The following is a 23079-nucleotide window of genomic DNA, read 5'->3' as shown; positions in this document are numbered from 1 at the left end:
AGTAGCTGGTATCATCTAGTGAGAAGAACAGCCCCCAGAACAGAAATGTCTATGAGGAGGCTGAGGCAGCAGGACCTGAGAGGTGGGAGGAAAAGGCGGGGGGGAGGTCAGGAGGGAGAGAAGGGTGGGCCCTTGGACAAGGTCAGACACATGGGGGCCCCCAAGGCCTCATCTGGAGTCCGGAGCCCTGGGCTTGGGGAGCGGGCTGGGTCAGACCCCTCCTCTAGACCCTACTCAAGGTGGAGCCGCCTGGGAGGGCGGGGTGGGGAGGGGGAGGGGAGGGGGAGGGGCAGGCGGGAGGGGCCGGGCCTCTGTCCACGGCATTAGTGCTGGTTGGAGGGAGACGGGGGTGTGGAGCCAGCCAGGCCGCCCGTTCCCACAGCCGCCGAGCAAAGCGCTGCCATGGCGCTGGCCCGGCCTGGGACCCGGGACCCCAGGCCCCCGGCCCCTCTCCTGCTGCTGCTGCTCGGGGGCTCTGCCCTCGCCCTCCCGGTCGGTGAGTTGGGGGCCGAGCCTTGCGGGACCCAGGGCAGCACCCCAGGCCGTGGGGTGTCCGTGTGGGTGCCGGGCCCGACTGCAGGGTGCAGGGAGGTGCGCATCTGGGGGCCCCTGGAGCTTGCGTGGTCACGGGGGACTTTGTGGGGGGACCGCCACCGGCCGGGGTCCGGGTAACGGGTGGGCCGTGTGTCTTGGAGGGGTGTTGGGCTGGGCTGTGCTGGCCTGTGAGGCCCGAGTCTGGGGGCTCTCATGTGAGCTGTGCGCAGGTTACGGGCTGTGGGCTGCAGGCACGTCTAAGCTGTGAGGCTGGGCAGCTGTCCCGCGCGAGCCAGCGGTTGTGTCTGAGGCTCTGTGCGTGTGGTGGGCTACATCCCAGCGCGAGTTGCGGGGTGCAACTTACTGAGTGGGTTGAACTGTGTCCTTGCTCTCGACACGGGGACGTGGGGTGGGGGCAGCAGACCCCAGCCCAGTGGATTGGGGTGGAGAAGAGGGAAGGAGACCCAGGGCTCCTGCCTGCATCCCCTCCGTTTGGTGATCACCCTGCCTGCACTGCAGGGCTGGGGGTGCTCTGGCGTCCCTGGGGAGTGGCTGGGCATCTGGGAACACATGTGTCCACCGCTGCCCCCTCCCCGCCCCCCAGCGTTCCCAGATCAAGCTGAAAGGGCTTCGTGAAGCCAGACCCCGTTCACCAAGAGGTTTTTGCTTTTGTCCAAGTGGATTCACGTGTGCGCCGGCCTGGAATTCTTCCTGGGGGGTCTGGGGGATGCTTTGTCTTGGTCACTATAGCTACGGGGCCAGGCCTGGGAAGTCCTGTGCAGGAGGACGGCCTGGGCTCCGCTGCAGCGGGGGAGTCCCCACCTCCTCAGAGTCCCAGGATGTGGGTCCAACCTCTCAGGCCCCTCCCTGGGGCCTTCCTCAGCCTCTCGCACGGCCCGGCTCACAAAACCTTCGTCTCCTCTCCGCAGGGCCCTTGTGGAGGACAAGGCCCCTGTTTTGCAAGGGAGGAAACTGAGGCTCATGGAAGGATGGGGGCTTACAAGCTGGGCCCCTGAGGCAAACCAAAGAGGAGCTGGGGGCCTGCTCTCTGCACAAGGGGCATGAAATCCTGGTCTGTCCCCTACCGTACAGTGCACACACCCAGGCACGTGCACGCACAGATCGCACAAATACACCTGCACACACACACGTGCACTGCCCCCACACCAGCACAGCGGTGTGGCACGTACAAGGGCACACAGAGGCACGTGTAGACCCGCCACACACGCACTCGAGCACACACACCTAGCTGTACGTGACACGTGCCTGCACACAGGTGTGCACTCACACTCAGATGTACCTTCACGTGAACCTTGTGGCAAAGTGGACACTAAGTAGATGGATGCTACCGAAGGGAGCGGACGCTGACATACACACTCACCCGCACGCAGCCCTGCTGGGATTCCCAGGACCAGCCTTTCCCCCTGCAATTTTGGCACAGGGAGCCCCCTCCCTGGGGATCCCTGAAAGCTGGGGTGCGGTGCTATGGGTATGAACATTTCTGGATGCCAGGACCCAAGCCCTGACTGCCAGGAGGAGATGGGCCAGGGATGATGTCACTTGAAAAGTAATTTCCATTCCAGAGGGGATGGGGGTTCTGGATGCCCTGGGCCCCTGGCTCTGCCGCCCACCCCTGCCAGGCCCTGAGCGGGGCCCCTCCCTCCTGGGCCTACTCTGCCACAAAGGCCCGGCTGGTTGCTAGGAGAGCGCCAAGCATCTTGGAGCACAATGGGGCACATCGGGGCTCTCACATCCTTCCCGGCTGCCTGCACACCAGGGAGCCCAGCTGACAAAGGGGCAGCAAGTCCAGCCCCCAAGTCCGGCCCCTCCTCCAGCCAGAGCTGGGTGGGGGCTTGCAGGACAGAGGCAGGGAGCAGGGAGCCGCACACAAATGCTCTAACGTCAGGGTTTGTTGGATAGTCGGTGTTTGCCCCAAGTCAAGATCTGTCGGCCAGTGAACAACACCATCAGCCTGTACGTGCTGCTCCTGGACTAACGTGATCGAATTTAATTCTCACAACAGCCCTGTGAAGTCGACTCTGATACCCCCAGCTTACAGAGGAGGAAGGCGAGGCCCAGAGAGGGTCAGTAACTTGCCCAGAGTCACAGCTTGTGTGTGGCAGGGCCAGCATTTCACAGGCGCCTATGGGACTAGTCTATGTAAAGTCACATCTCCTCTCTGTGCTTCTGTCTAAAGGGGGCAAACCAGCTCACTCTGAGGGCTGCTACAAGAATCCGATAAGAAAATGCAGCAGTTCTCCAACTTAGGTTTGGCATGGAATCCCGCTTCAAAGGAAATTTTAGAAAGGAGCTGGAAGCCACTGATAGTTAAAAGTGGCCTGCTGGGGTGGCAGGCCTGGGAACCCATCTGCCCGGTCTCACGCCCGTTCCAGGAAGCGCCTCCTTGGCCCCAGCCCTCTGAGGCCATGGTCTGGAAACACTGGAATTTGCCAACGCCAGGCAAAGGGTAGGCAGTGGATCCGCGACAGCTATTGTGGGGGTTACCAAAATGATGTCTTTTAACCTCAGGTGATAAACATTTTTGTAAAAGACTATTCCAAACTCTACTGCCTTATTAGAGGCATTTAGCCCTCTCCCGATGGCTCTGCCTCAGCTGTGCTGCACCGTTATTCAGTCCTACCCTTGGGGCCTCGTGCTATTAGATGGGCAGTTTTTTCCCTATGCCAGAAGCACATCTTATGGGATCTTGGGTGGCTTCTCAGATGTATTCTCTTTTTTGCCTTGTCAAGATGAGAAGCTTTACAAAACCCACCCTCAGCAAACACTTCTCATTAGTCGTTGGCGGTTCTCATTAGGCCTGTTACAAGTGCAAATAAAGTAGGAGTAACTAGGCACGGAGTGAAGCCTGAAGCAGCGTGCGATTGCTAGCAGCTGGATCTGGATAGACAGGGAAGACTGCCCGCTCTGCCCAGGCTGATATTGGAACCTTCACTCTCAGGCAAGCCTTCCGAGACTCTTTCAGTGCCTGGGGGAGGCTGGGCTAGAATGCTCTAAAATGACAATACATGGGTGGCAATCTAGAGTTTGCAAAGTGGGAATTTCACATGCATCGGGAGATGTGGACTTCACAGAAGTCTGGAAATGATCTGCTTCTTAGTTTTTTGAGGAGTGATCCTGGGCAAGTGTATCAACCTCTCTGAGTTAGAGAAACAGTTTTCTTACCGGCACCCACCTTTTCCAGTTTGAATCAAACGCAATAATGTAATAATAGATGCAAGATGTGTAGCACAGCTACACGTGCACTCACGAAATGGTTCCTGTTATTATAATCCTGTCCTTTCCATGAAGAAAATTCTCTTCCCTGAGGTGGGTTCTGGGCCTTCCCAGGGCAGGGCAGCAGGTCCAAGGGGAGGGGCGGGTGTCCGTTAATCCTTCCCCCGCCAGGTCGTCCCAGGCAGCCTGAGAGGTCAGGAGGGATTTGTAAAGATAAGCACAGGCCCCTCGTCACCCTGGCAACAGGCCACGCCCCTCCAGCCAGGCTGGGAAGGCCCCTTCTCCATCCCGCCATGCTCACCTCTCCTCCCCTCAGCCCTGGGCTCGCTCCCTGGAGGCAGAGAGCCCAAGGTCAGTGCTTGTTCCCAGGCCTCAACGTGCAAAGGAGTCCCCAGGGAGCATGCTGCAATGCAGATTCTTGGGCCCCAGGCCCAAGTGTTCTGCATCTCTGGGTCTGGGGTGGGGCCCAGGAATCCGTATCCTTTATATAGGTCCTGGGGTGATTCTGGAGCGCCCAGAGTGGAGGCTCTGGAGCAGTGAGACCTGGGTTTGGATTCCAGCCCCTCCTAGGGAACTGTGAAGTCGCTTATCTCTGAGCCTCACTTTCCTCAAGTGTACAAAATGAATGATAGCTCTATCCACCCCCTAAGGTAACTGTGAAGACAGAGATTGCACAAGAGAGACGGCTGTGCCTCACATGCAGGCTTCTGGCACCACTGCAGGTCTCCTAGGGCAGACAGCTCCCTCCCTCTCTGCCTGCAGGAACTCCTTCCTCCAGTGGGGCTGGGCTCGGCCTCCTGGGGCTCCGTCATACAGGGTCATGGCCCACCTGCTCCCGCAGTGATGAAGCACCTTCCCCTGTCCCCACAAGTGCTGCCTCCTCAGCCTGCTCTGAATCAGGGGCAAAGCTCCAGACTGGGGTGGGGTCCCTTGGGTCACACAGATGAGGGGTGGCGCTTGCTGGGATTAAACGAAGGGCCTGTTGGCATAGGACCCGACAGCCAGGGCCCTTCAAGTGGGAGCTGTGACTGTGCCGCTCCTCCTGAGTGTGCTGGGTCCAGGGACCCCGACTGTAATGGCCAGAGCCCTCGCTGAAGGCTCGCTGGTGCCAGGGCTTCACTCACGTCCCCTCAGTGGCCCCTCACAACACTCACAAGGCGGGCACTGTTCACACCCCAGATACAAGCCGGGGCTGATGCCCAAACCTGTGTCCTTTCCCAAGGGAGCCTGATCCACTCACCCCCATCAGAGCATCTCCCCCTCCCAATCAGACCATCTTCCCACCCGCATCGGACTATTTAGCCCTGGAGGACCAGGCTCTACACTGATCCGCCACCATGGCTCAGGGTGGGAAGAAGAAAGACAAGCTGCCCATAAGCCCCTCAGACAGGCCCAGATGGCCCCTGCCCTCACTGATGAGACCAGGCTTGGGGGAGGGGAGCTTCGGGCAGAGAGGGTCTGTGGAGCCCAGAGCCCTAGAAGGTTATCTTGGCCTGACAGTGTTTCAGACCCTCTGTCCCCTTGCCACACACCTGGCCCTGGGTGGGTGCTTGCCCCTACCCCCTCTTGGTGAGAATCTTGGAGAGCGAGCCCATGTTGAGCTGTACCAGGTGCTTTGGGAGCTGGGCGGTGGGGCTGACAGCTGGGCTCTCTCCCTGGGTCCATCGGTCGGTCGGTCGGTACCTGTGTCTCCCTGTCCCCCATCCTGCTTGGCCCTGGCTGGCAAGGGTGGGGGCTGGCCGGTGGACAGCCCTGCCTGGTGGAATGTGGATGACGCCTGAGAGGCTGTCGAGCCTTATCTGGGGGTCTTCGCTGGGTGGGGGAGGGGAGGCACAGGGCCCGAAGCTGTTCTGGGGCCTGGTTAGTGTCTGGTTGACAACCTGGGTGGGGGAGGGGCGCCTCTCGGAGCCCCAGGTCCGTCCGAGGTGCCTCCTTCTCGTGGGCGGCTCCCGTTCCTCCATCACTTACTGAGTTCCTACCCCGAGTGGGCACTTGACTGCCGTCCCTGAGGCTCTCAATCCTTCCGTATCCTACGAGGCACGTACTATTATTAACCCTCTTCAGATTGGGGAACGAAGGCTCAGTAGGAGAAATGACTTGCCCAAGGTCTCATAGCTTGTTGGCCGAGTGGGGATTTGAACCCAGGGCTGTCTGACTTCAAAGCTTCAAAAGTTCTTACGCTGGCATGACACTGACAGGCTCTTAGCAAGGGAGGGTGGGAGGGAGGCGGGCTCCAGATCAGGAGCTGACCCTCTAAGTGAGGGAGCTCTGCCTTGTGGAGATGTCGCAGTGGCTGGAGCTGGGAGTTCAGCCGGCTGGTCTCAATACCTGCCCTGAACCCTGTGACCCCGGCCAGTCTGGCCACTCACACTTGCTGATGGCGGCGGATACTGTGAGGGTCAGGGATCCTCTGAGAAGTTCCCAGGCCAGCAGGGCCAGGAGGGGAGGAGGGGTGGAGGGGGGAGAGGGGCCTTTGAAGTCCTCCATCTCCAGTTTCACGCAGGGATGGAGTTACCAGACCCCCAGCGGGAGCAGTGGAGTGGGCAGTGGGAGGAGACACCCTCCTGGGAGGGAGCAGGCCGGGGATCCCCTCCCCAGGTGGGGCTGGAGCACACGGACAGACCCTGAGGGCTAAGCCAGCACGAACTTGCTGTGTGACCTCAGGCAAGTCCTCACTTTCACTCTGGAGCCTGGATCCGCTCTCTTGTAAAATGGGCCTGACAGGGCCTGCTTCCGAGGGGCGTTGCGGGGCTGCACTGACACCGTGGAGAGAAAAGCTCACAGGGTTAGTGGGCGTCTGCTCACTAATCCTGCCCGGGGAGCCAGGCATCCCGGGTCCTACTTCCCTGCTATGGAGGCATCCCTGAAACCATTCCCAGTTCTGGGTGCAGATGCGGGCAGCCTGCTGGCACCTGGTGTGTAGACCCCTGGCGCTCCCTGCGTCCTCCTGAGTACTGACGGAGCCCTGCTGCTGACTCTGGGGTCTGGGGATGGGCCTGGGTGTGGGGAGGGGAGTGTCCTGGTAGCCCCCGTCCACCCTGCCCAGCCAGTTTCCTCTCTCTACAGGAACGGCACCTTCGGACCCCCCGGGTGCCTGTGCCTCAGACCCATGTGCTCCAGGGACCGAGTGCCAGGCTACAGAGAATGGTGGCTACACCTGTGGGCCCCTGGAGCCCCGGGGCTGTGCCAGTCGGCCATGCCGCCACGGTGCTCTGTGTGTGCCCCAGGCTCCAGACCCCAGTGGCTTCCGCTGCTACTGCGTGCCCGGATTCCAGGGCCCACGCTGTGAGCTGGACATCGATGAGTGTGCGTCCCGGCCCTGCCACCACGGGGCCACCTGCCACAACCTGGCCGATCGCTACGAGTGCCACTGCCCCCTCGGCTATGCAGGTAATGGCCCCAGCTCTTCCCAGAGGCGTGTGTAATGTCGACCCCATCAGCGGCTCAGAGTTGTCAAATCACGAATTCAGCTTTGACCTTAGAGGAGAGACACCCCCAGGCATCCTGGCAGCTCTAGGGTGTACCCACTCTTGGTCATGCTGCGGAATTAATGCTTCTCGGGCTAACCTGAGAGTGTGACGAGCGAGCGCTGGCACGGCGCCTGGCACACTACAGACACTGGACAAATGTTACTTCAGTCCCTTGTAGGGTTCAGGTGGTGCTGGTAGTAGAGACACCCCTCAGGCATCCCTGGGACTAGAGGGTAGATGTGCCTGGCTTGGCTTTAACGAGGACACATCTAGACAGTACTTCTAGCATCGACTCACTCCAGACCCGTCAGGCTGTAGCACAGACATCCTCTGGTGGCTCGTCTGATGGTTCTGGAGCGTGATACCCCGGTATGGTTCAGGTTGTCATGTGGACCCTCTCCCCTGGGGGCGGGAGCCCCCAGAGTTCCTGCATAGAGACACTGGTGGACTTGCTCAAATTGTAACGTAGATGTACCCCCAGGGATATCTGCTGTCTTGAGGGGGACAGTTCCCTCCTCCAGAGTATGGCCCCGTCCCAGTCCCATCCACCCTCCAAGGCGAGAGCATCCTGGAGCAACTGCCTGGAAGTCAGGAAGGAGGGCGCAGCTAGGGACAGGTCTGGGAGCGAGGCTAGGTCTAGGGCAGCTGGGAGCCTGCAGTGTGGACACTCCAGGTTCTATTCAACCCTGAATTCAGATGACGCTCTCTGAGGGCAGAGGGCAGTTTGAGGTCACCTCAGAGTAAGAGGTACAGACTTGGGGGCTGGGCTCCGGGAGAGGGGGCATAGAGTGGAGAGGTGGATCTCAGCACACAGATGAAAATGAACTTTGGAAACGGGTTCCATGTACCTTTCTCATCATTTGAGAGTTCAGGTGTCTGGATAGATTAGTGGTGGATGTGTGAGTAGGTCACGTAAAGGCCTCTGTGTCTGCCAGGATCCACGGGTGTCTGGGATCCCTGAATGCGTTTGTGGGAAAGTCTGTGTGTGGGTGCCAGCAGGTGTGTGCGTGCCCAGATGTGCGGTGCTCAGACGCTTTGGGTAATGCTTTCTGGGTGAGTTGTGGATGTGAGTGGGGGCAGCGTCTGCTGTGATTCATTTCCTCCTCCTTCCCTTCCTAGCCAGGCGGGGGAGGTTGGGATTCCAGGCGGCCTGGGCCTGGCTCCCCCTGGCACAGAGGGTGGGAGTGGGGCTGGGTCACAGGAAGGAGGGCCCCTGTTTTGTGCTCACTGAGCCAGGAAGGGGGGAAGGTTCCAGCTGGAGCCAGCTGGGTCCCCAGACCCCCACGACCAATCCCACTTAGGGGGTAGAGGCAGGGCCACTGGAGTGTACAATGACAAGCGGGCTCCACGATGAGCTCGGGCAGTACATTTCCAAACCCTGAGATCCTCCATCTCCCTTCATCTCCACAGCCCCTCCCCTGAGAGCCTCCCAACCGTCTTGGTTTTACCCAGGACTGAGAGGGTTCCCAAGACACAGGACTTCCAGTTGTAAAAGCAAGACAGTGCAGGGAAAGCCTGAAGGAGTTGGCTACCTTGGTCCAGCATCTCCCACCGGGTATGCCCCTCCTTGCTGGGGTCCCTCCTTACACCCTCCACAAAAAGCCAGCAGAGCGAAATGTAGAGAGGACTATATATCAGCTGCTTAAAACTTTTAGGATAAGCTCGGATTGTGTTACCTGGCCCCCAAGGCTTGACACTCCCCACTCCTGCCCCACCTCCTTAACTCTCCCCTTTGCTCCCCGACCCTCCATGCACCCCTGCCCTAGGGCATCATGCCCCTGCCCCAAGCAGGTCTTCACCAATAGTCTCTCTGGAGAGACTTATAGTCTCTCTGGAATCCAACTGATTCCACACAGCCCCCTATCCTAGTCCAGCGAATGCCCCCTCATCCTTCAAGTCTCTTCTTCCAAGAAGCCTTCCCTGACTCTCAATACCCCAGGCTAAGACCCTGCCTCTTGCTGTCACAGGAGCTAGCACGTACCCACTGTTGAGCTTATCAAAAGTAAAAATCAGTCCTCATTTACGTAATATGGACCTAATCCCCGTCTCCTGGGCTAGACTGGTATGAGCTCAAGGGGGCAGGGATGTCTGTGTTGTTTCAACCCCACTGTTATTTTTGGCGCAAGAAACACCTGCTCTGGATGAATGGAACAACGGATTCTCTCTTTGGATCCTGACGTTCCGCTTCTGGTCAGTCTGGAGCAGGTTTCGGGTCAGCCTGGCTCGGCCTCATTCGCTCTCCCTCTGGACGGCCATCTCTCTGTCTGTCTCGGTTCCTGTCCAGGCGTGACCTGCGAGGCGGAGGTGGACGAGTGTGCCTCGGGGCCCTGCCTGCACGGGGGCTCGTGCTTGGACGGCTTGGGCTCCTACCGCTGCGTGTGCGCGCCGGGCTTCGGGGGCGCCAGCTGCCAGCTGGACCTGGACGAGTGCCAGAGCCAGCCGTGCGTGCACGGGGGCGTATGCCACGACCTGGTCAACGGGTGAGCGGGCGGCCGGGTGCCCTCAAGCGGTGAGGCTGCGCGATGGGCGGCGGGGTGGGGGTCGCGATGGAGATAGGGGGAGCTGCAGGTTCGGGCGCGTGCTCAGCTCCGGTCGCGCGCCCCCCTGCAGGTTCCGGTGCGACTGCGCGGACACGGGCTACGAGGGCGCGCGCTGCGAGCAGGAGGTGCTGGAGTGCGCGTCGGCGCCCTGCGCGAACAACGCGTCCTGCCTCGAGGGCCTCGGGAGCTTCCGCTGCCTCTGCTGGCCAGGTGTGTGTGTGCGCGTGCGCGAGAGCGTGTGCGCGTGCGCGCCCGCACGCCCAGGGGGGCGGGGGCTCAGGCCGAGGAGGACTGCCCTGGGACAACCTGGCGGTGCGCACACACCCTGAGCGGACTAAGCCCAGTGTGTGCCTGTGACTGCAACTTCTCTGAGCCTCAGTTTCCTGATCTGCTAAACAGGGCTAATCACAGCACCTGCTCCTGGGCTGTTCTGAGGAGAGTAAAAACGTGTAGCGCCCATCAAGCCTTGGTGCAGGGCCCCGCACGCGCAGAGCGCTCAGTAATGCTAGTAATAATAGTAACACGATGCCGATGCTGGTGAAGCCTGCGCTGGTCATTCCTACCCCCTCAGTGTGTCCCTCCCTCGGAATATCCGTGACCATATCTGAGCTGTTGTCCCCGCCTGGCCCTGGGCTGGCCTGGCAGCAGTGGAGGGGTGCTGCTTGGTGACCCCCTGTGACCTGACGCCCACCCGTGTGTGTCCCCAGGCTACAGCGGCGAGCGGTGCGAGGTGGATGAGGATGAATGTGCAGTGGGCCCCTGTCAGCACGGCGGCCAGTGCCTGCAGCGCTCCGACCCAACCCTCTATGGGGGCATCCAGGCCGCCTTCCCAGGAGCCTTCAGCTTCCGCCATGCTGCTGGCTTCCTATGCCGCTGCCCTCTGGGCTTTGAGGGTGAGCCCCCTTCCAGGGAAGCAGGTCTGTAGTGTCCAGATGCGCGGGAGGGATGCCGAAGCTGGGTTCAAGCACCTCTCTCTGGCCTCAGTCTCCCTAGCTATAAGATGGGCCCTTTCCAGTTCCAGTCTGGCTCTGAGGGAGCTGTGGGAACCACAGCTGGGCTTCTTGCAGGGGACGACTGCAGTGTGGACGTGGACGAGTGTGCCTCACGGCCATGCCTCAGTGGAGGCCTCTGCCAGGACCTGCCCAATGGCTTCCAGTGCCACTGTTCAGATGGCTACACAGGTGCCTGGGGTGCGGTGGGCACTGGGGCAGGGCAAGGTCAGATGCGGTGGACCTGGGGCGAGAAGGTGCCTTCTGGCTGATGTGTGGAGGCTGGATTGATGGGGTCAAGGACATTAGGGAGGAGGTGGGTGTAGTGGCCAGCTGACAGGTAAGAGGACTGAGCTGGGACCTGGGCTTTGGAGGTGGGAGTGGGGGGGAAACCTTCTGGAGTGGAGGTTGAGAAATATTTATGAGGGGCACGCTACAGGCCCTGAGGGTTTTTCCAGGTGTGAGTGGGAGGTGTCAGGAATGCTGGCCGAGTTTCTGCCCTGGGCGACATTGGGTAGAGGATGGCGAGCTCAGCCTTGTCCATACTGAGTCTGAGTGCCTGTGGAGCACCTACAGGGAGAAGCCTGGGTGGGGGCTGGTGATCTGGGGCCTGTGGCCCAGGAGAGGGGCCTGAGACTGGGGGTCCTGCAGCTGGAGTCTCAGGTAGCCAAGGTTATCCAGGAGAAAGTGTGGAGTGTTGGGCAGAGAGAGCCCTAGACACCTGACATCAAAGGGCTGGGCAGAGGCCGAGGGGCCTGCAGGGAGGACAGGGCAATTCGGCCAGGGTAGAGGAGGTAAAAACGGTGTGTGTGTGTGTGTGGTTGGGTGTGTGGTGGAGGGAGTGTGGTGGTGGGGTGTGTGGTGTGTGGTGGAGGGAGTGTGGTGGGGGTGTGTGGTGGAGGTGGGGGGAGTGTGGTGGAGGGAGTATGGTGGGGGGTGTGGTGGAGGTGGAGGGAGTGTGGTGGTGGGGTGTGTGGTGGAGGGGTGTGTGGTGGAGGTGGGGGGGTGTGGTGGAGGGAGTGTGGTGGGGGGGTATGTGGTGGAGGTGGAGGGAGTGTGGTGGGGGGTGTGTGGTGGAGGTGGGGGGAGTGTGGTGGTGGGGGGTGTGGTGGAGGTGGGGGTGTGTGTGGTGGATTATGGGGGAGTGTGGTGGACGGTGGGGGCTGTTACGGAAAGCTGTGGGCAGTGTCTGGAGAAGGATGATTGACCTTTGGAGAGCTGGGCACACCTTTGGGGTGTGCTGGGCAGGAGCTGGGCCTGCAGAAAGCCTTTCCCTGCCTTGGGTACAGAGGATGCGGAGACACACAGACACCCTTCCCTGCGGATACTGATGAACCGAGGACCTCCTCACACAGCACGGAGTGTCCCTGCCCCCTCTGGAATGCCTGTGACGCTTCCCCCACACCCGCCCGCATTCCTGCTCCGACAAGCTGCCTCCTCTCCCTGGCACGGCTGCTGGGCACAGGCTCCCCTGCCTGGGGGAAGGAGGTGGTGATCACCACCGTCCCTTCCACTCTCACCCCCCAAAGGTGCTGGGGGCTCGGCATCCCACTTCTGGGTGGCCAAAACCTCTGGGCACCTTGAAAACCCATCTCCTGCCCCCATGGGCTGAGGTTCCTTGAGTCCTTGCCCACTCCCAGGCACAGTGCCCCAGAAACAGTGGCCTCGTGGGTGCCTGGCACACACTGGGCCCACTGCAGCATGCCCTGCAGCTGAAGAGTATTCTCTGCATTGTTTTCCTCCTCACCAAAGCCCCACGAGGTGGGGTTCTAAATCCCCATCTTACAGATGAAGCCGTAGAGGCTTTAGAGAGGGCGTGTCATCCCCCCAGGTTCGACAGTGTTAGCGGGAGCCCAGCTCCTCCCCAAGCTGAGCTCAGCTGACGGGTGGCAGGGAGGTCAGACCTCTGAGGTCAAGGACCCGGAGGGGGAACCCCGGCTGTGGGGCTGGTCCGCCCCCATCCTCCCTTGGGGTTGTGCTGGGCGTGGGGGAGGCCAGTGCCTGGCATTCCTGAGCCAGCTCTGAAGGAGGCGGCTGGCCAGGCGGGGAGCTCTGCTCCCCAGCCTTGGTACCTGCCCACCACTCTCAGCCTGTCTGTGGGGAAATGCAATGGGGCTGCGGGCTCTGCGGACCTTCCTGGGGGTGTTGTGGCTCCTGGCAGGTATGCAGGGCTGGGGCCTTGGGCAGGGGGAGGTGGGACTGGCCATCCCCAGAAGGAGGCGGTGGTGTTTGTGGGCTGACTGGGGCCAGGATTCAAATCCTGGCGGCTTCTCTGGGCTTGGGTTCCCCTGACTGGGTTACATGGGCAGGGCTGGCCTCAGTGGTCTTGTGGAGGCTCTGGCTGAGCAGGGGTTGGGCTGTAGCCTCTTGACCCATGCTGGGGCCAGAGCACCTGGCATGGGAGCCCCTGGAGGGGAGGGTGACCTCACAGCCAGTGCCAGGGCCCTAGGGCAGAGGGACGGGGGTGGGGGGTTAGAACCAGGGGCTACTCGAGTGCCACAGATGCATACACCCATCCCCACTCCCTCCTCCATTTCGTCTCTCTGTCCACAAAGGCCATGCCAAGTCCCTTTCTGGGCACCAATGACATATCCAGGCCCCTGGAGGAGATCTCAGCTGCGTAAACAGATATTTTCAATACTGGGTTCTGGGGAGCTGTGCCTGGGAGTGGGCAAGGAGCTGGGAGTGACACAGCAGCTTGGAGTTGGGAGTCAGAGAAAGCCTTCTAGGGTACTGGCCATGTGAAGCTGGGCTTTGCTGGATGAGTCGGAGTTTGAAAGGCAGGATTAGGGAGAAGGAGGCATTCCAGAGAGAGCGCTATGAGCAAAGCCCCAGAGGCAGGACTTCCCAGGAAACGTTTGGAGGAACAGGCAGCTCAGGGTTTCCAGGGAGCAGGGTTGACATATGAACTCCTGGTAGGACCCAGGCCACGAGGAATCTCGAATGCCAGGGTGAGTGATCGGACCTTAAGTAGCAGAGGAACCTGGCCAGGTGATGCTTTAGAAAGAGATCTCTGGCTACTTGTAGAGATGGATGATAGAGGCTGGTGAACTAGAGGACACTAGACTATGGCCTAGAGAGCTGGTGAGGCAGGAGGAAAGGGGGCATTGGAGAGTATTTAGGGGATTGAATCGACTCACAAGATATGGTAAAGGAAGGAGTACCTTGGATTCCAGCCTCTGGGGACTTCAGGGGACCTTGAGAAATCCTTTGGAAATTGGGAATGGGTTTGGTTGATAGATACTGAGGTCCCCGTCCCAAGAGGCAGCTAAGCTCTGGGTCAAGACTGTGCTTTTGGCCTTGGGTGCTGAGCCTTGGCCTGGTCTCTCCTGAAGGCCTGACATGTCAGGAAGATGTGGACGAATGCCTGTCGGAGCCCTGCCTCCATGGCGGGACCTGCGAAGACACCGTGGCGGGCTACATCTGCTGGTGCCCAGAGGCCTGGGGTGGCCGTGACTGTTCCGTGCAGCTCGCTGGCTGCCAAGGCCACACGTGTCCGCTGGCCGCCACCTGCATCCCCACCTTCCAGTCAGGGGTCCACAGCTATGCTTGCCGCTGCCCACCTGGTACCCACGGACCTTTCTGTGGCCAGAATACCACCTTCTCCGTTGTGGCTGGGAACCCTGTGCGGGCTTCGGTGCCAGCTGGTGGCTCCCTGAGTCTGGCACTGAGGTTTCGTACTACGATACCTGCTGGTGCTCTGGCCGCTCGCTCTGACACTCAGGGCAGCTTGGAGCTGGCGCTGGTGGAGACCACGCTTCAGGCCACACTCTGGAGTCACGGCAGCAATGGGTGCATCCTGAGGCTGCTGGACCTGCCCCTAAACGACGGCCACTGGCACCGAGTGGAGGTGACGCTCCGCTTCGGGGTCCTGGAGATGCGGCTCTGGCACGAGGGCTGCCCTGCCCACCTCTGTGTGGCCTCCAGTCCTGTGGCCCCGCCTCCTACGGCTTCCCCGGCCCCGACGCCTGCTGGGTTCTGCTCCACGCAGCTGGGTGGTGTGGCCTTTACGGGCTGCCTCCAGGACGTGCACGTGGACGGGCACCTCCTGCTGCCTGAGGATCTCGGCGAGAATGTCCTCCTGGGCTGCGGGCGCCAGGAGCAGTGTCAGCCTCCGCCTTGTGCCCACGCAGGGGTCTGCGTGGACCTGTGGACTCACTTCCGTTGTGACTGCCCCCGGCCCTATAGCGGTCCCACATGTGCTGATGGTGAGGAACGAGCCAGGTGGGCCCCAGGGCAGGGGCTGTGCCTGCCCCCAGCCCACAGGCCTCATGCCCGGCACCCTCTCTCCCTGCAGAGGTTCCTGCTGCCACCTTTGGCTTGGGGGGCACCCTGAGCTCTGCCTCCTTCCTGCTCGACCAGCTGCCAGGCCCCAACCTCACCATGTCCTTCCTCCTCCGCACCCGGGAACGTGCTGGCCTTCTGCTCCAGCTTGCCAACGATTCAGTAGCTGGCCTGACGGTGTTCCTGCGTGAGGGCCAGATCCGGGCTGAGGTGCTGGGCAGTCCTGCCCTGGTGCTTCCCGGGCGCTGGGATGATGGGCTCCGCCACCTGGTGACGCTCAGCTTTGGGCCTGATCAGCTGCAGGGCTTGGGGCAGCAGGTGCACGTGGGCGGGAGGCTCCTCCCTGCTGACGCCCAGCCCTGGGGTGGGCCCTTCCGAGGCTGCATTCAGGACCTGCGACTCAACAGCCTCCACCTCCCCTTCTTTCCACCGTTGCTGGAGAACTCCAGCCTGCCCAGTGTGCCGGGCAGCAGGCGGTCCTGGAACCTCACCATGGGCTGTGTCTCCGAGGACACGTGCAGTGTGAGTGCCACGGGGAAAGGGTGGGTCCTTTTTCCGGGATCCACCCTGCTTCGCTGGAGGTTAGCATGTCCTTCTACTGGTCAGGTCGGCACCAGGAGGTGGAGTGCCCACCCAAGGTCCCAGTGCTGGAGAGAGACAGAGCAGGGTTCACTTTCATCTCCTCTCTGGCCAGCTGCTCTTGCCCTATGGTAGTCTCCATACCTCTCCTCTCAGTCCTAATCTGAGACAGACTCCCTGACCCAGGCAGAGGGCTGCCCAAGCCTTTCTGTGGGAGTTGCTTGGGGCACAGGGACACCCAGGTTCATGAACAAAGCACCAACCAGCTCTAGGATTGGAATAGCCTGGGTGTGAACTCTGGCTCCTCTATTTACTGGCTAGGTGACTCAGCAAGTGATTTCTCCTCTCTGAGCCTCAGTTTCCTCATCTGTAAAATGGGAACGCTAGTTACTTTTCTATTTGTTTGTGAGGAGGTAATGTATCTGTACTAGGTGCTCAATGAAGAACCACTGTAAGGATGGTTATGGTGGGGCGATGCTAGCCCCAGGCCTGAGCCAGTCCCCGCCCTGATTCTCCTGCAGCCTCAGCCCTGTCTCAATGGTGGGACTTGCCTTGTCTCCTGGAATGACTTCCACTGCACCTGCCCTGTTAACTTCACTGGGCCCACATGTGCCCAGCAGCTGTGGTGTCCTGGCCAGCCCTGTCTCCCGCCTGCCACCTGTGAGGAGGTCCCTGATGGCTTTGTCTGTGAGTGCCTGCCCTGGAAAGCCCACATGCTGGGTGCTGGACGCCCAAGCTGGGTTAGATCCCAGCCCTGCCTTCAGGACTCAGAGACAGTGGACCAGGGTGCCAACAGCCCCAGCCCAGTGTGGTTGGGCCACCGCATCCAGAAGAACAGGCTTTCTAGGGGAAGAGAGCACTTGCTAGGTCTTCAAGGGCAAATAAGACTCTGACCGGGCACAGGGAAGGACATTTCAGGAAAGGGGCAAAGCACGCGCAAAGGCATGAGGTTTATAAGAACTGAAACACAAGTAGAGGTATCAGCGTTGCTAGGGTCCTTGAATGCTAGGCCAGGCAGCTTGGGACTTTTTGCCAAGGGCAATGGGGAGCCATGGGAGGACCAGCAGGAGAAGGCCATGGTCAGCAGTTTTAAAAGATGACTGTGTTATAATATTAAAATGATTGCAGTGAAGAGTGAGCCACGGTGATGACACAGGGCCACTGCACTAAGGAGAGAAGGAGGCAGATTTTCCAAGGTGTTACTATTGCCTGGTCTGTGACCTGGAGGGCAGGGTGGGCACAGTAGGGTAGGTCTCCCCAGCCCGGAGCTGGTTCTTTGGAGGTAGAGAGTTATGAGGTGGGGGGAGCAGTTCCTGGAATTAGATGATAGGTGGGTGTGTGTGCCTCCGCCCCCAGACCGCGGGGGTGGGGGGAACGGGGGCGGCAAGCGGGTCCCCGCATCACCCAGGTGTGCTTGGGCTGGGCTGGGTACCGATAGGCCGTCCTCTGACACTCTCTCTCCCTGCAGGTGTGGCTGAGGCCACGTTCCGCGAGGGACCCCCGGCGGAATTCAGCGGGCACAACGCGTCATCCGGGCGCGCGCTCAGCGGCCTCTCTCTGGCCTTCCGCACGCGCGACCCCGAGGCCGGGCTGTTGCGCGCCGCGGGCGCCCCCGACACCGTCTGGCTGGCCGTGCGCAACGGCTCGCTGGCGGCCGGCGTGCGCAGTGGCTCCGGCCTGCCCGGCGCGGTGCTGCCGGCGCCCGGGCCGCGCGTGGCCGACGGCGCCTGGCACCGCGTGCGCCTGGCCATGGAGCGCCCCGCGGCCTCCGCGTCGCGCTGGCTGCTGTGGCTGGACGGCGCGGCGACGCCCGTGGCGCTGCGGGGCCTGGCCAGCGACCTGGACTTCCTGCGCGGCCCGGGCGGCGCGCGCGTCCTGCTGGCCGAGAACTTCACGGGCTGCCTGGGCCGCGTGGCGCTCGGCGGCCTCCCGCTGCCCCTGGCAGGCCCGCGGCCCGACGCGGTCCCCGGCTCCCGGGAGCCCTTCTCGGCCTGGCCCGGCGCGCCGGTTCCGCGCCTCGGCTGCCGCGGTGCGCCCGTGTGTGTCCCCTCGCCCTGCCTGCACGGCGGCGTCTGCCGCGACCTCTTCGACGCCTTCGCCTGCGCCTGCGGCCTGGGCTGGGAGGGTCCGCGCTGCGAGGCCCGCGCCGACCCGTGTCGCTCAGCGCCCTGTGCCCGCGGCCGCTGCCACACGCGCCCAGACGGCCGCTTCGAGTGCCGCTGCCCGCCTGGCTTCGCGGGCCCGCGCTGCCGGTGCGCACGGCCAGCCGGGGGCGGCCTGGGTCCGAAGGGTCCGGCGTTTACGGGGCAGGGGTGGGGATCCCGGGGGCGGGGGGTGGGTCAGACTAGTCCGGAAGCCCGGGTGCGGATGCGCACGTCCCTTCTCTGAGCCACCGCGCTGTTATCTGTAACTTGGGAACAGCACTCCCTAGAGTTGCCAGAAAAAATACAGGACACCCGGGTAAATTTGAATTTGAGATAACGCTGCCGTCTGGCAGTCGGGGTGGGGGAACCCCGAGCTAGTGTCGGAAGAAAGCCTAGAGGCTCTCCTGCCGAGCTGCCCACCACGGATGCCCTCCTTCGTGAGTCCCGTGGGACGGGGCCAGGCAGAGATGGTCCGAGTCTTGACCGCTTCCCTTATTCAGTCTGGCCATGACTCCCCACTCCTTTCGGAGCCAAGCTTACGGAGTGGTATCTGGCAGAGGCCTGAATCCCCCTCTCTACGCAAAGAATGTCAGGCCCAAGCTCTATGTCTAGAAGGCTGCTCTTGCCCCGGGAGACTACTTACATTTCATCAGCTCCTCGGAGGACTCAGCAGCCCGATGTTGTACACCTTGGTGGGGGTAGGGCTGGAGTCACAGAGTGGCAGCCCTATGTCCCACCCCTTCCACCCTAGACACGGCTTCCAGGACTGACGGCAGGGTCTCCAGGAGGTGGCTCTTAATTCCTTGGATGACAATGTAGGGGCTCAGGTCACCTGAGTGACCCGCGGGCGTGGGGGTGGGCCAGGTCCTGGGTGTCCTGTCCCCAGGCCAGCCTCTGTGCTTTCTCCTCAGGTTGCCTGTCCTGCCAGAGGAGTGCAGCCTGAATGTCACCTGCCTCGATGGTGGCCCGTGTGAGGGTGGGCCCCAGGGTGCCAACTGCAGCTGCCAGGAGAGCTTTGCTGGCCAGAGGTGGGTCTGGGGTCCAGGGGCCTGGGAGGTGGGCTGCTGAGTGTGCAGAGTCGGGCAGGGCGGGCCTCTGGACTCCCTCCAGCCAGGGCAGGTGAAGTGGGGTGTGGATCCCTGCTCACCTTCTCAGCCCTCACTGTCGTCACAGTGCCAGACAGTGCACCTCTCTTGCTTGAATTCTTTCCCTCGGGGGCTTCCAAGACCATCCTGGGTTATGCAGACACCTGCTGGGAAGTAGTTGCCTGGTGGTGTTGCGTAGAGCTCCGTGCTCAGCCCACCTCGCACTCCTCCACCTGGGGAGACTGTAAAAATGCAGGTTCTGGGCCCGCTCCAGACAGAGTCGGCATCCCTGGGCAGGTGGCTTTACACAGGCTCCCCCCGTGCTTCTGTCATGAATGCTGGGGTGAAGGGGCGTGGTAGGTGATGGAGATCGCTTTCAGCATCAGTCACCTGGCAGGGCCCAGCCAGGTAGGGACAGTGCTGGGGACAGTGGATGAATGAGCTTTGATGCCGGTGTGTGTAGGGGGTGGGGGAGGGTTTGAGGAAGTAAAGGAGCTGGGGGAACAAGAGGCAGCCTGGGAGGGAGCAGCTCTCTCAGCCCCGCCCTTGTCCCTGCCTCCCAGGTGTCAGATCCCCTGTGAAGCCAACCCCTGCCTGAATGGCGGCACCTGCCGGGCAGCTGGTGGGGTCTATGAATGTATCTGCAGTTCAAGCTTCTCAGGCCGGTTCTGCGAAGTGGTGGTGAGCGATGCCCGAGGGGGTGGGTGCCCTGTGTTGGACTTTAGTGAGATGATGTTACGGGGGAGCGTATATAGCACCTGTGGAGCTGTTCCTGGGCCAGGCCTGTCACGGGGTCGGGGGGAGCAGGGAAAGGAGACTCAGGCCGCTTCCACACTCCCACACAGGAGGGGCCCCCAGCATCCCTCTGGGGGCTGCAGTGAAACAGCTGGGCTTTGCCAAGTCTGATCTGGGCCAGGATTCAGGGCCCACGGGATCTTGGAATTCTGGGATTTACGTTGGTGAATACGAGAGCCTGTAATCTCTGGTGGTTTCTGAGCCAGGATTCTAGAGTAGGAAGATGTGGGGAGCCCGGGATTCTGAGCCAGAGAAGGCTTGGGAAGGCTTGGCTGCCGTGAAGGCAGCCCCTGACCCCAGGGAAGCTCAGCTGAGGAGGGGTCCGAATAGATGGGGGCCAGCCGGAAGCTTGAGCTTGAACCTCCCTCTGGCCCCCTCCCCACTAAGGGGCAGAACAGACTCTGCAGGCCCAGCGGGAAGTGAGCCCAGAGTGGGCGCAGCAGCGAGGGACGAAGCCTGGGGAGGAGCCTTGATCTCCACAGGCTTCTGGCGGCCTGGGTCATAAACCCCAAACCTCTCTGCTTCTGGGGAATGTTTCCTTTCAAGTTGAACTTTACAGCCGCTGGCACACATCCCCCCCCCCTACCTCCGTCCCCCGCCACCCTCCTCCTAGGGAGGAAATGGCTTTACAGCTCCTCCTGAAGTGCCCAGGGCCGGAGCCTGGGGAGGGCCCATTCAGGACTGGGATGAATTTTTCTCTACAGTCTTGGGCACCTTCTTCAGGGCTGGGGGCTGAGACTTGGGACCCGGGTCACAGTGGGCTGAGAAGTCTCATGGGACAGACGGGGGGCCGGTGAATCTGAGGCCCTGGGCCTCTGCCCCCGAAGTCGGTGATCCTGGAGCTTCAGAACTCCAGGTCTGTAGAATCTTTGATGGGGGCATCCCGGAGTCTGTGACGAGCCAGGGAGGTGGTTTCCTGGGCCCCCAGAGCCTGGTCTGAGTCTCCAGGGTGGGGGTGGGGGTGGATTCTGAGCTCGCCAGCAGCCAGGTCGGCCTGCTGCAGCTCATGCCCTGCATGGGCCCCCTGGCTGGGGAGCCTCTCCTGCTACTGCCTGAGATGCCTCCCACTTCAGGGTTGAGCATGGTCTCCAGACACTTAAAAACCCAGACTGCCCTTTGGGTTCGGGAGGGATCAGGTCCCATCACTTCAGATTGGGTGTTTATTGAGAGAGGCAGGGTGGCAGGGCTGGGCACTGAGGCCCACCTTGGCCAGTTGAAGGAAGGACCTTCGGCTGGAATTTGAGACTGAAGAATGGTGGTGTGAGCTGGGCATGGGCATGGCGTTGGGGGAGGACAGAGGGCAGTGCCAGTCCCGGCTTGACACCCACTAGTCATGTGTCTGGGGGGATCTGGGCAAAGCCTCTGTTTCCTCCTCTAGTATTTATCGAGTGCCTACTGAGCAGGCTCTGCTGTGCGTTTTGGGATACACGGGTAAACAAAATAAACCAAAGATTCCTGTCCTCACAGAAGAAAGGGGGTGTCCTCACTTCCGCTTCATCAGATCATTGTAAGGTTTACATGAAATCCCACACACGGTGCTCAGCTCCTAGTAGGCATTCAATAAATGTGTTTTCTCTCCTCCTAGCCAGAACCCCTTTGCTGTACAGGAATCCCCTTGTGGTGCCTCTAATAGGTAGCTCCCAGGCACTCGCTTGCATACCTCTGGGGCCAAGTCTCTCACTACCTCCCAGGGAAGCCTCCGCCCAGCGATGCTTTTTCCTCTCCTCTGAAGGAACTGGGGGGTCTCCCCGCCTCCATGGTCTTAGGCGTGTTACTGCATCTCTTCCAGAAGGGCCTATCGCTGCCGCTGCCGTTCCCGCTGCTGGAGGTGGCAGTGCCTGCGGCCTGCGCCTGCCTCCTCCTCCTCCTCTTGGGGCTCCTCTCAGGGATCCTGGCGGCCAGAAAGCGCCGCCAGTCAGAGGGCACCTACAGCCCGAGCCAGCAGGAGGTGGCTGGAGCCCGGCTGGAGATGGACAGTGTCCTCAAGGTGCCACCCGAGGAGAGACTCATCTAGGCCCACCTGGCTGTGGCTCCAGCACCTGTGAGGTCCTCGCCTTCTACCTGGAGACCGAAGGGGGCCGCTTTCGGGAGCCTCCCGGGCCTCGGGGAGCTGCTGCCGGGCCCAGGATACCTGCTGGGGAAGTGGCCCCTTGCCCCGTCCTGGACTGAGGGGAAGGGGCGCGCTCGGGGAAGCAGAGAGAGGCCTGGCGAGGTTGTGGACATTCTCCATCCAACCGCCCGGTCTTAACCTTGGCAGGCACACGGCTGTGCCGGGAGGAGCACCTGCGGGTGCACACGACGTGTTCAGGAGTGTGTGTGAGTGTGAGCGCGTGCACGTGTGTTTGTACCTGGGCCTGTTGATCTGCAGATACCAGTGTGAGTGCTACGGATGGGGCTCACGGGCACGTCCACGTCTTTGCTGTTTGTGCACGTGACTGTGTAGTGAGTGCAGGTGACCCCGCGGAGGGGCAGCTGGGCAGTGGAGACCACCTTCTCAGCCCCGGGGCAGGGGCAGCCCAGGGCCACGAGTTCTCCTGGAGGCCAGGCCAGGGCTTGCCCAAGGACCAAAGCCCCAGCTCCGGCAACTTCTCCCACCTCCGGAGGCTGCCCCGGCCCTGGAGGCAGCTGGAAATCAGTGGGGTGGGGGGCATGAGCCAGAGGTTAATGTGTGAGCTCCTGGCTCCCCAGACAAGTGCTCCCTGAGGCAGGTCTGTCTCTGCCCTCTGCGGCAGCCAGGCACCCGCTGGGATGCAGGACTGAGGGGCAGACCTGCAGGAGCGGGGGGGCGGGGGAGGGTGTCTGGCCACTGCAGCCTTCCTCCTGCAGGCCTGTCACTTATAGAATGAGGAAAGCAGCCCTTGCCTACCTCACGGGGCTGCTGTGAGGATGGGCAGGGCAACAGTGGGGAAGGAGCTCTGGAATTCGTTAAAGTCCAGTCCGCTGTGAGGGCTGCCCGGGCCATCCCAAGGTGTCGGGAAGGGAGAGGGTGAGAGCGGGGAAGGGGCCTCCCTGAGGGGTAGCAAGGGGGCCAGAGGGCGATGATGACAGAGGAGCAACCCTCCCTGCCCACCTTGTGGTTCTCCAGCCCCTCCGGCATCAGCGCTCTCCTCTCCAGGCTGCCTGGCGAGTCCGCTCTTTCACCTGCAGACCAGTCACCTCTCTAATGGCCGCTGGGAGGGCTCGAGGAGGGCCTCGCAGGAAGCCCTCAGGGTTGTTTGCTGAGGCAGGTGCTTGGCAAATGCTGGCACTGTCTCTGGGTCGGGGCTGGTCCTGCGGACAGACACAGATGAAGGGAAGAACTGGCCGCTTTGCTTCCAGTCCCTTCCGTGGTGATGCCATCTCACTTGGATCTCTGATCTCTGAGGGGCACTTGCCTGAGGGCCTGGCCTCTGAGCTTCAGAGTCCCTTGGTCCCTGACCTGGAGA

At 61.5% G+C, this 23079-nt stretch overlaps 1 protein-coding gene across 1 annotated transcript; it reads left to right on the top strand.

The window, feature by feature from the left end:
- The first annotated feature begins 402 nt into the window (after positions 1-402).
- CRB2 (crumbs cell polarity complex component 2) lies at positions 403-21977 on the top strand. The gene is made up of 13 exons (XM_060013310.1): positions 403-496; positions 6835-7158; positions 9523-9718; positions 9849-9988; positions 10486-10671; positions 10846-10959; positions 14103-14975; positions 15065-15573; positions 16152-16317; positions 17099-17882; positions 18686-18802; positions 19423-19540; positions 21444-21977. The coding sequence occupies exons 1-13, from the start codon at positions 403-405 to the stop codon at positions 21666-21668; spliced, it is 3846 nt and encodes a 1281-aa protein (XP_059869293.1). The 3' UTR covers positions 21669-21977.
- The last annotated feature ends 1102 nt before the right edge of the window (positions 21978-23079 follow it).

Source organism: Delphinus delphis, chromosome 6 (genome assembly GCF_949987515.2).
Source record: "Delphinus delphis chromosome 6, mDelDel1.2, whole genome shotgun sequence".
NCBI lineage: Eukaryota > Metazoa > Chordata > Mammalia > Artiodactyla > Delphinidae > Delphinus > Delphinus delphis.
The sequence above is the reverse complement of the archived record's forward strand: the minus strand, read 5'-3'. Positions and strand labels throughout refer to the sequence as shown.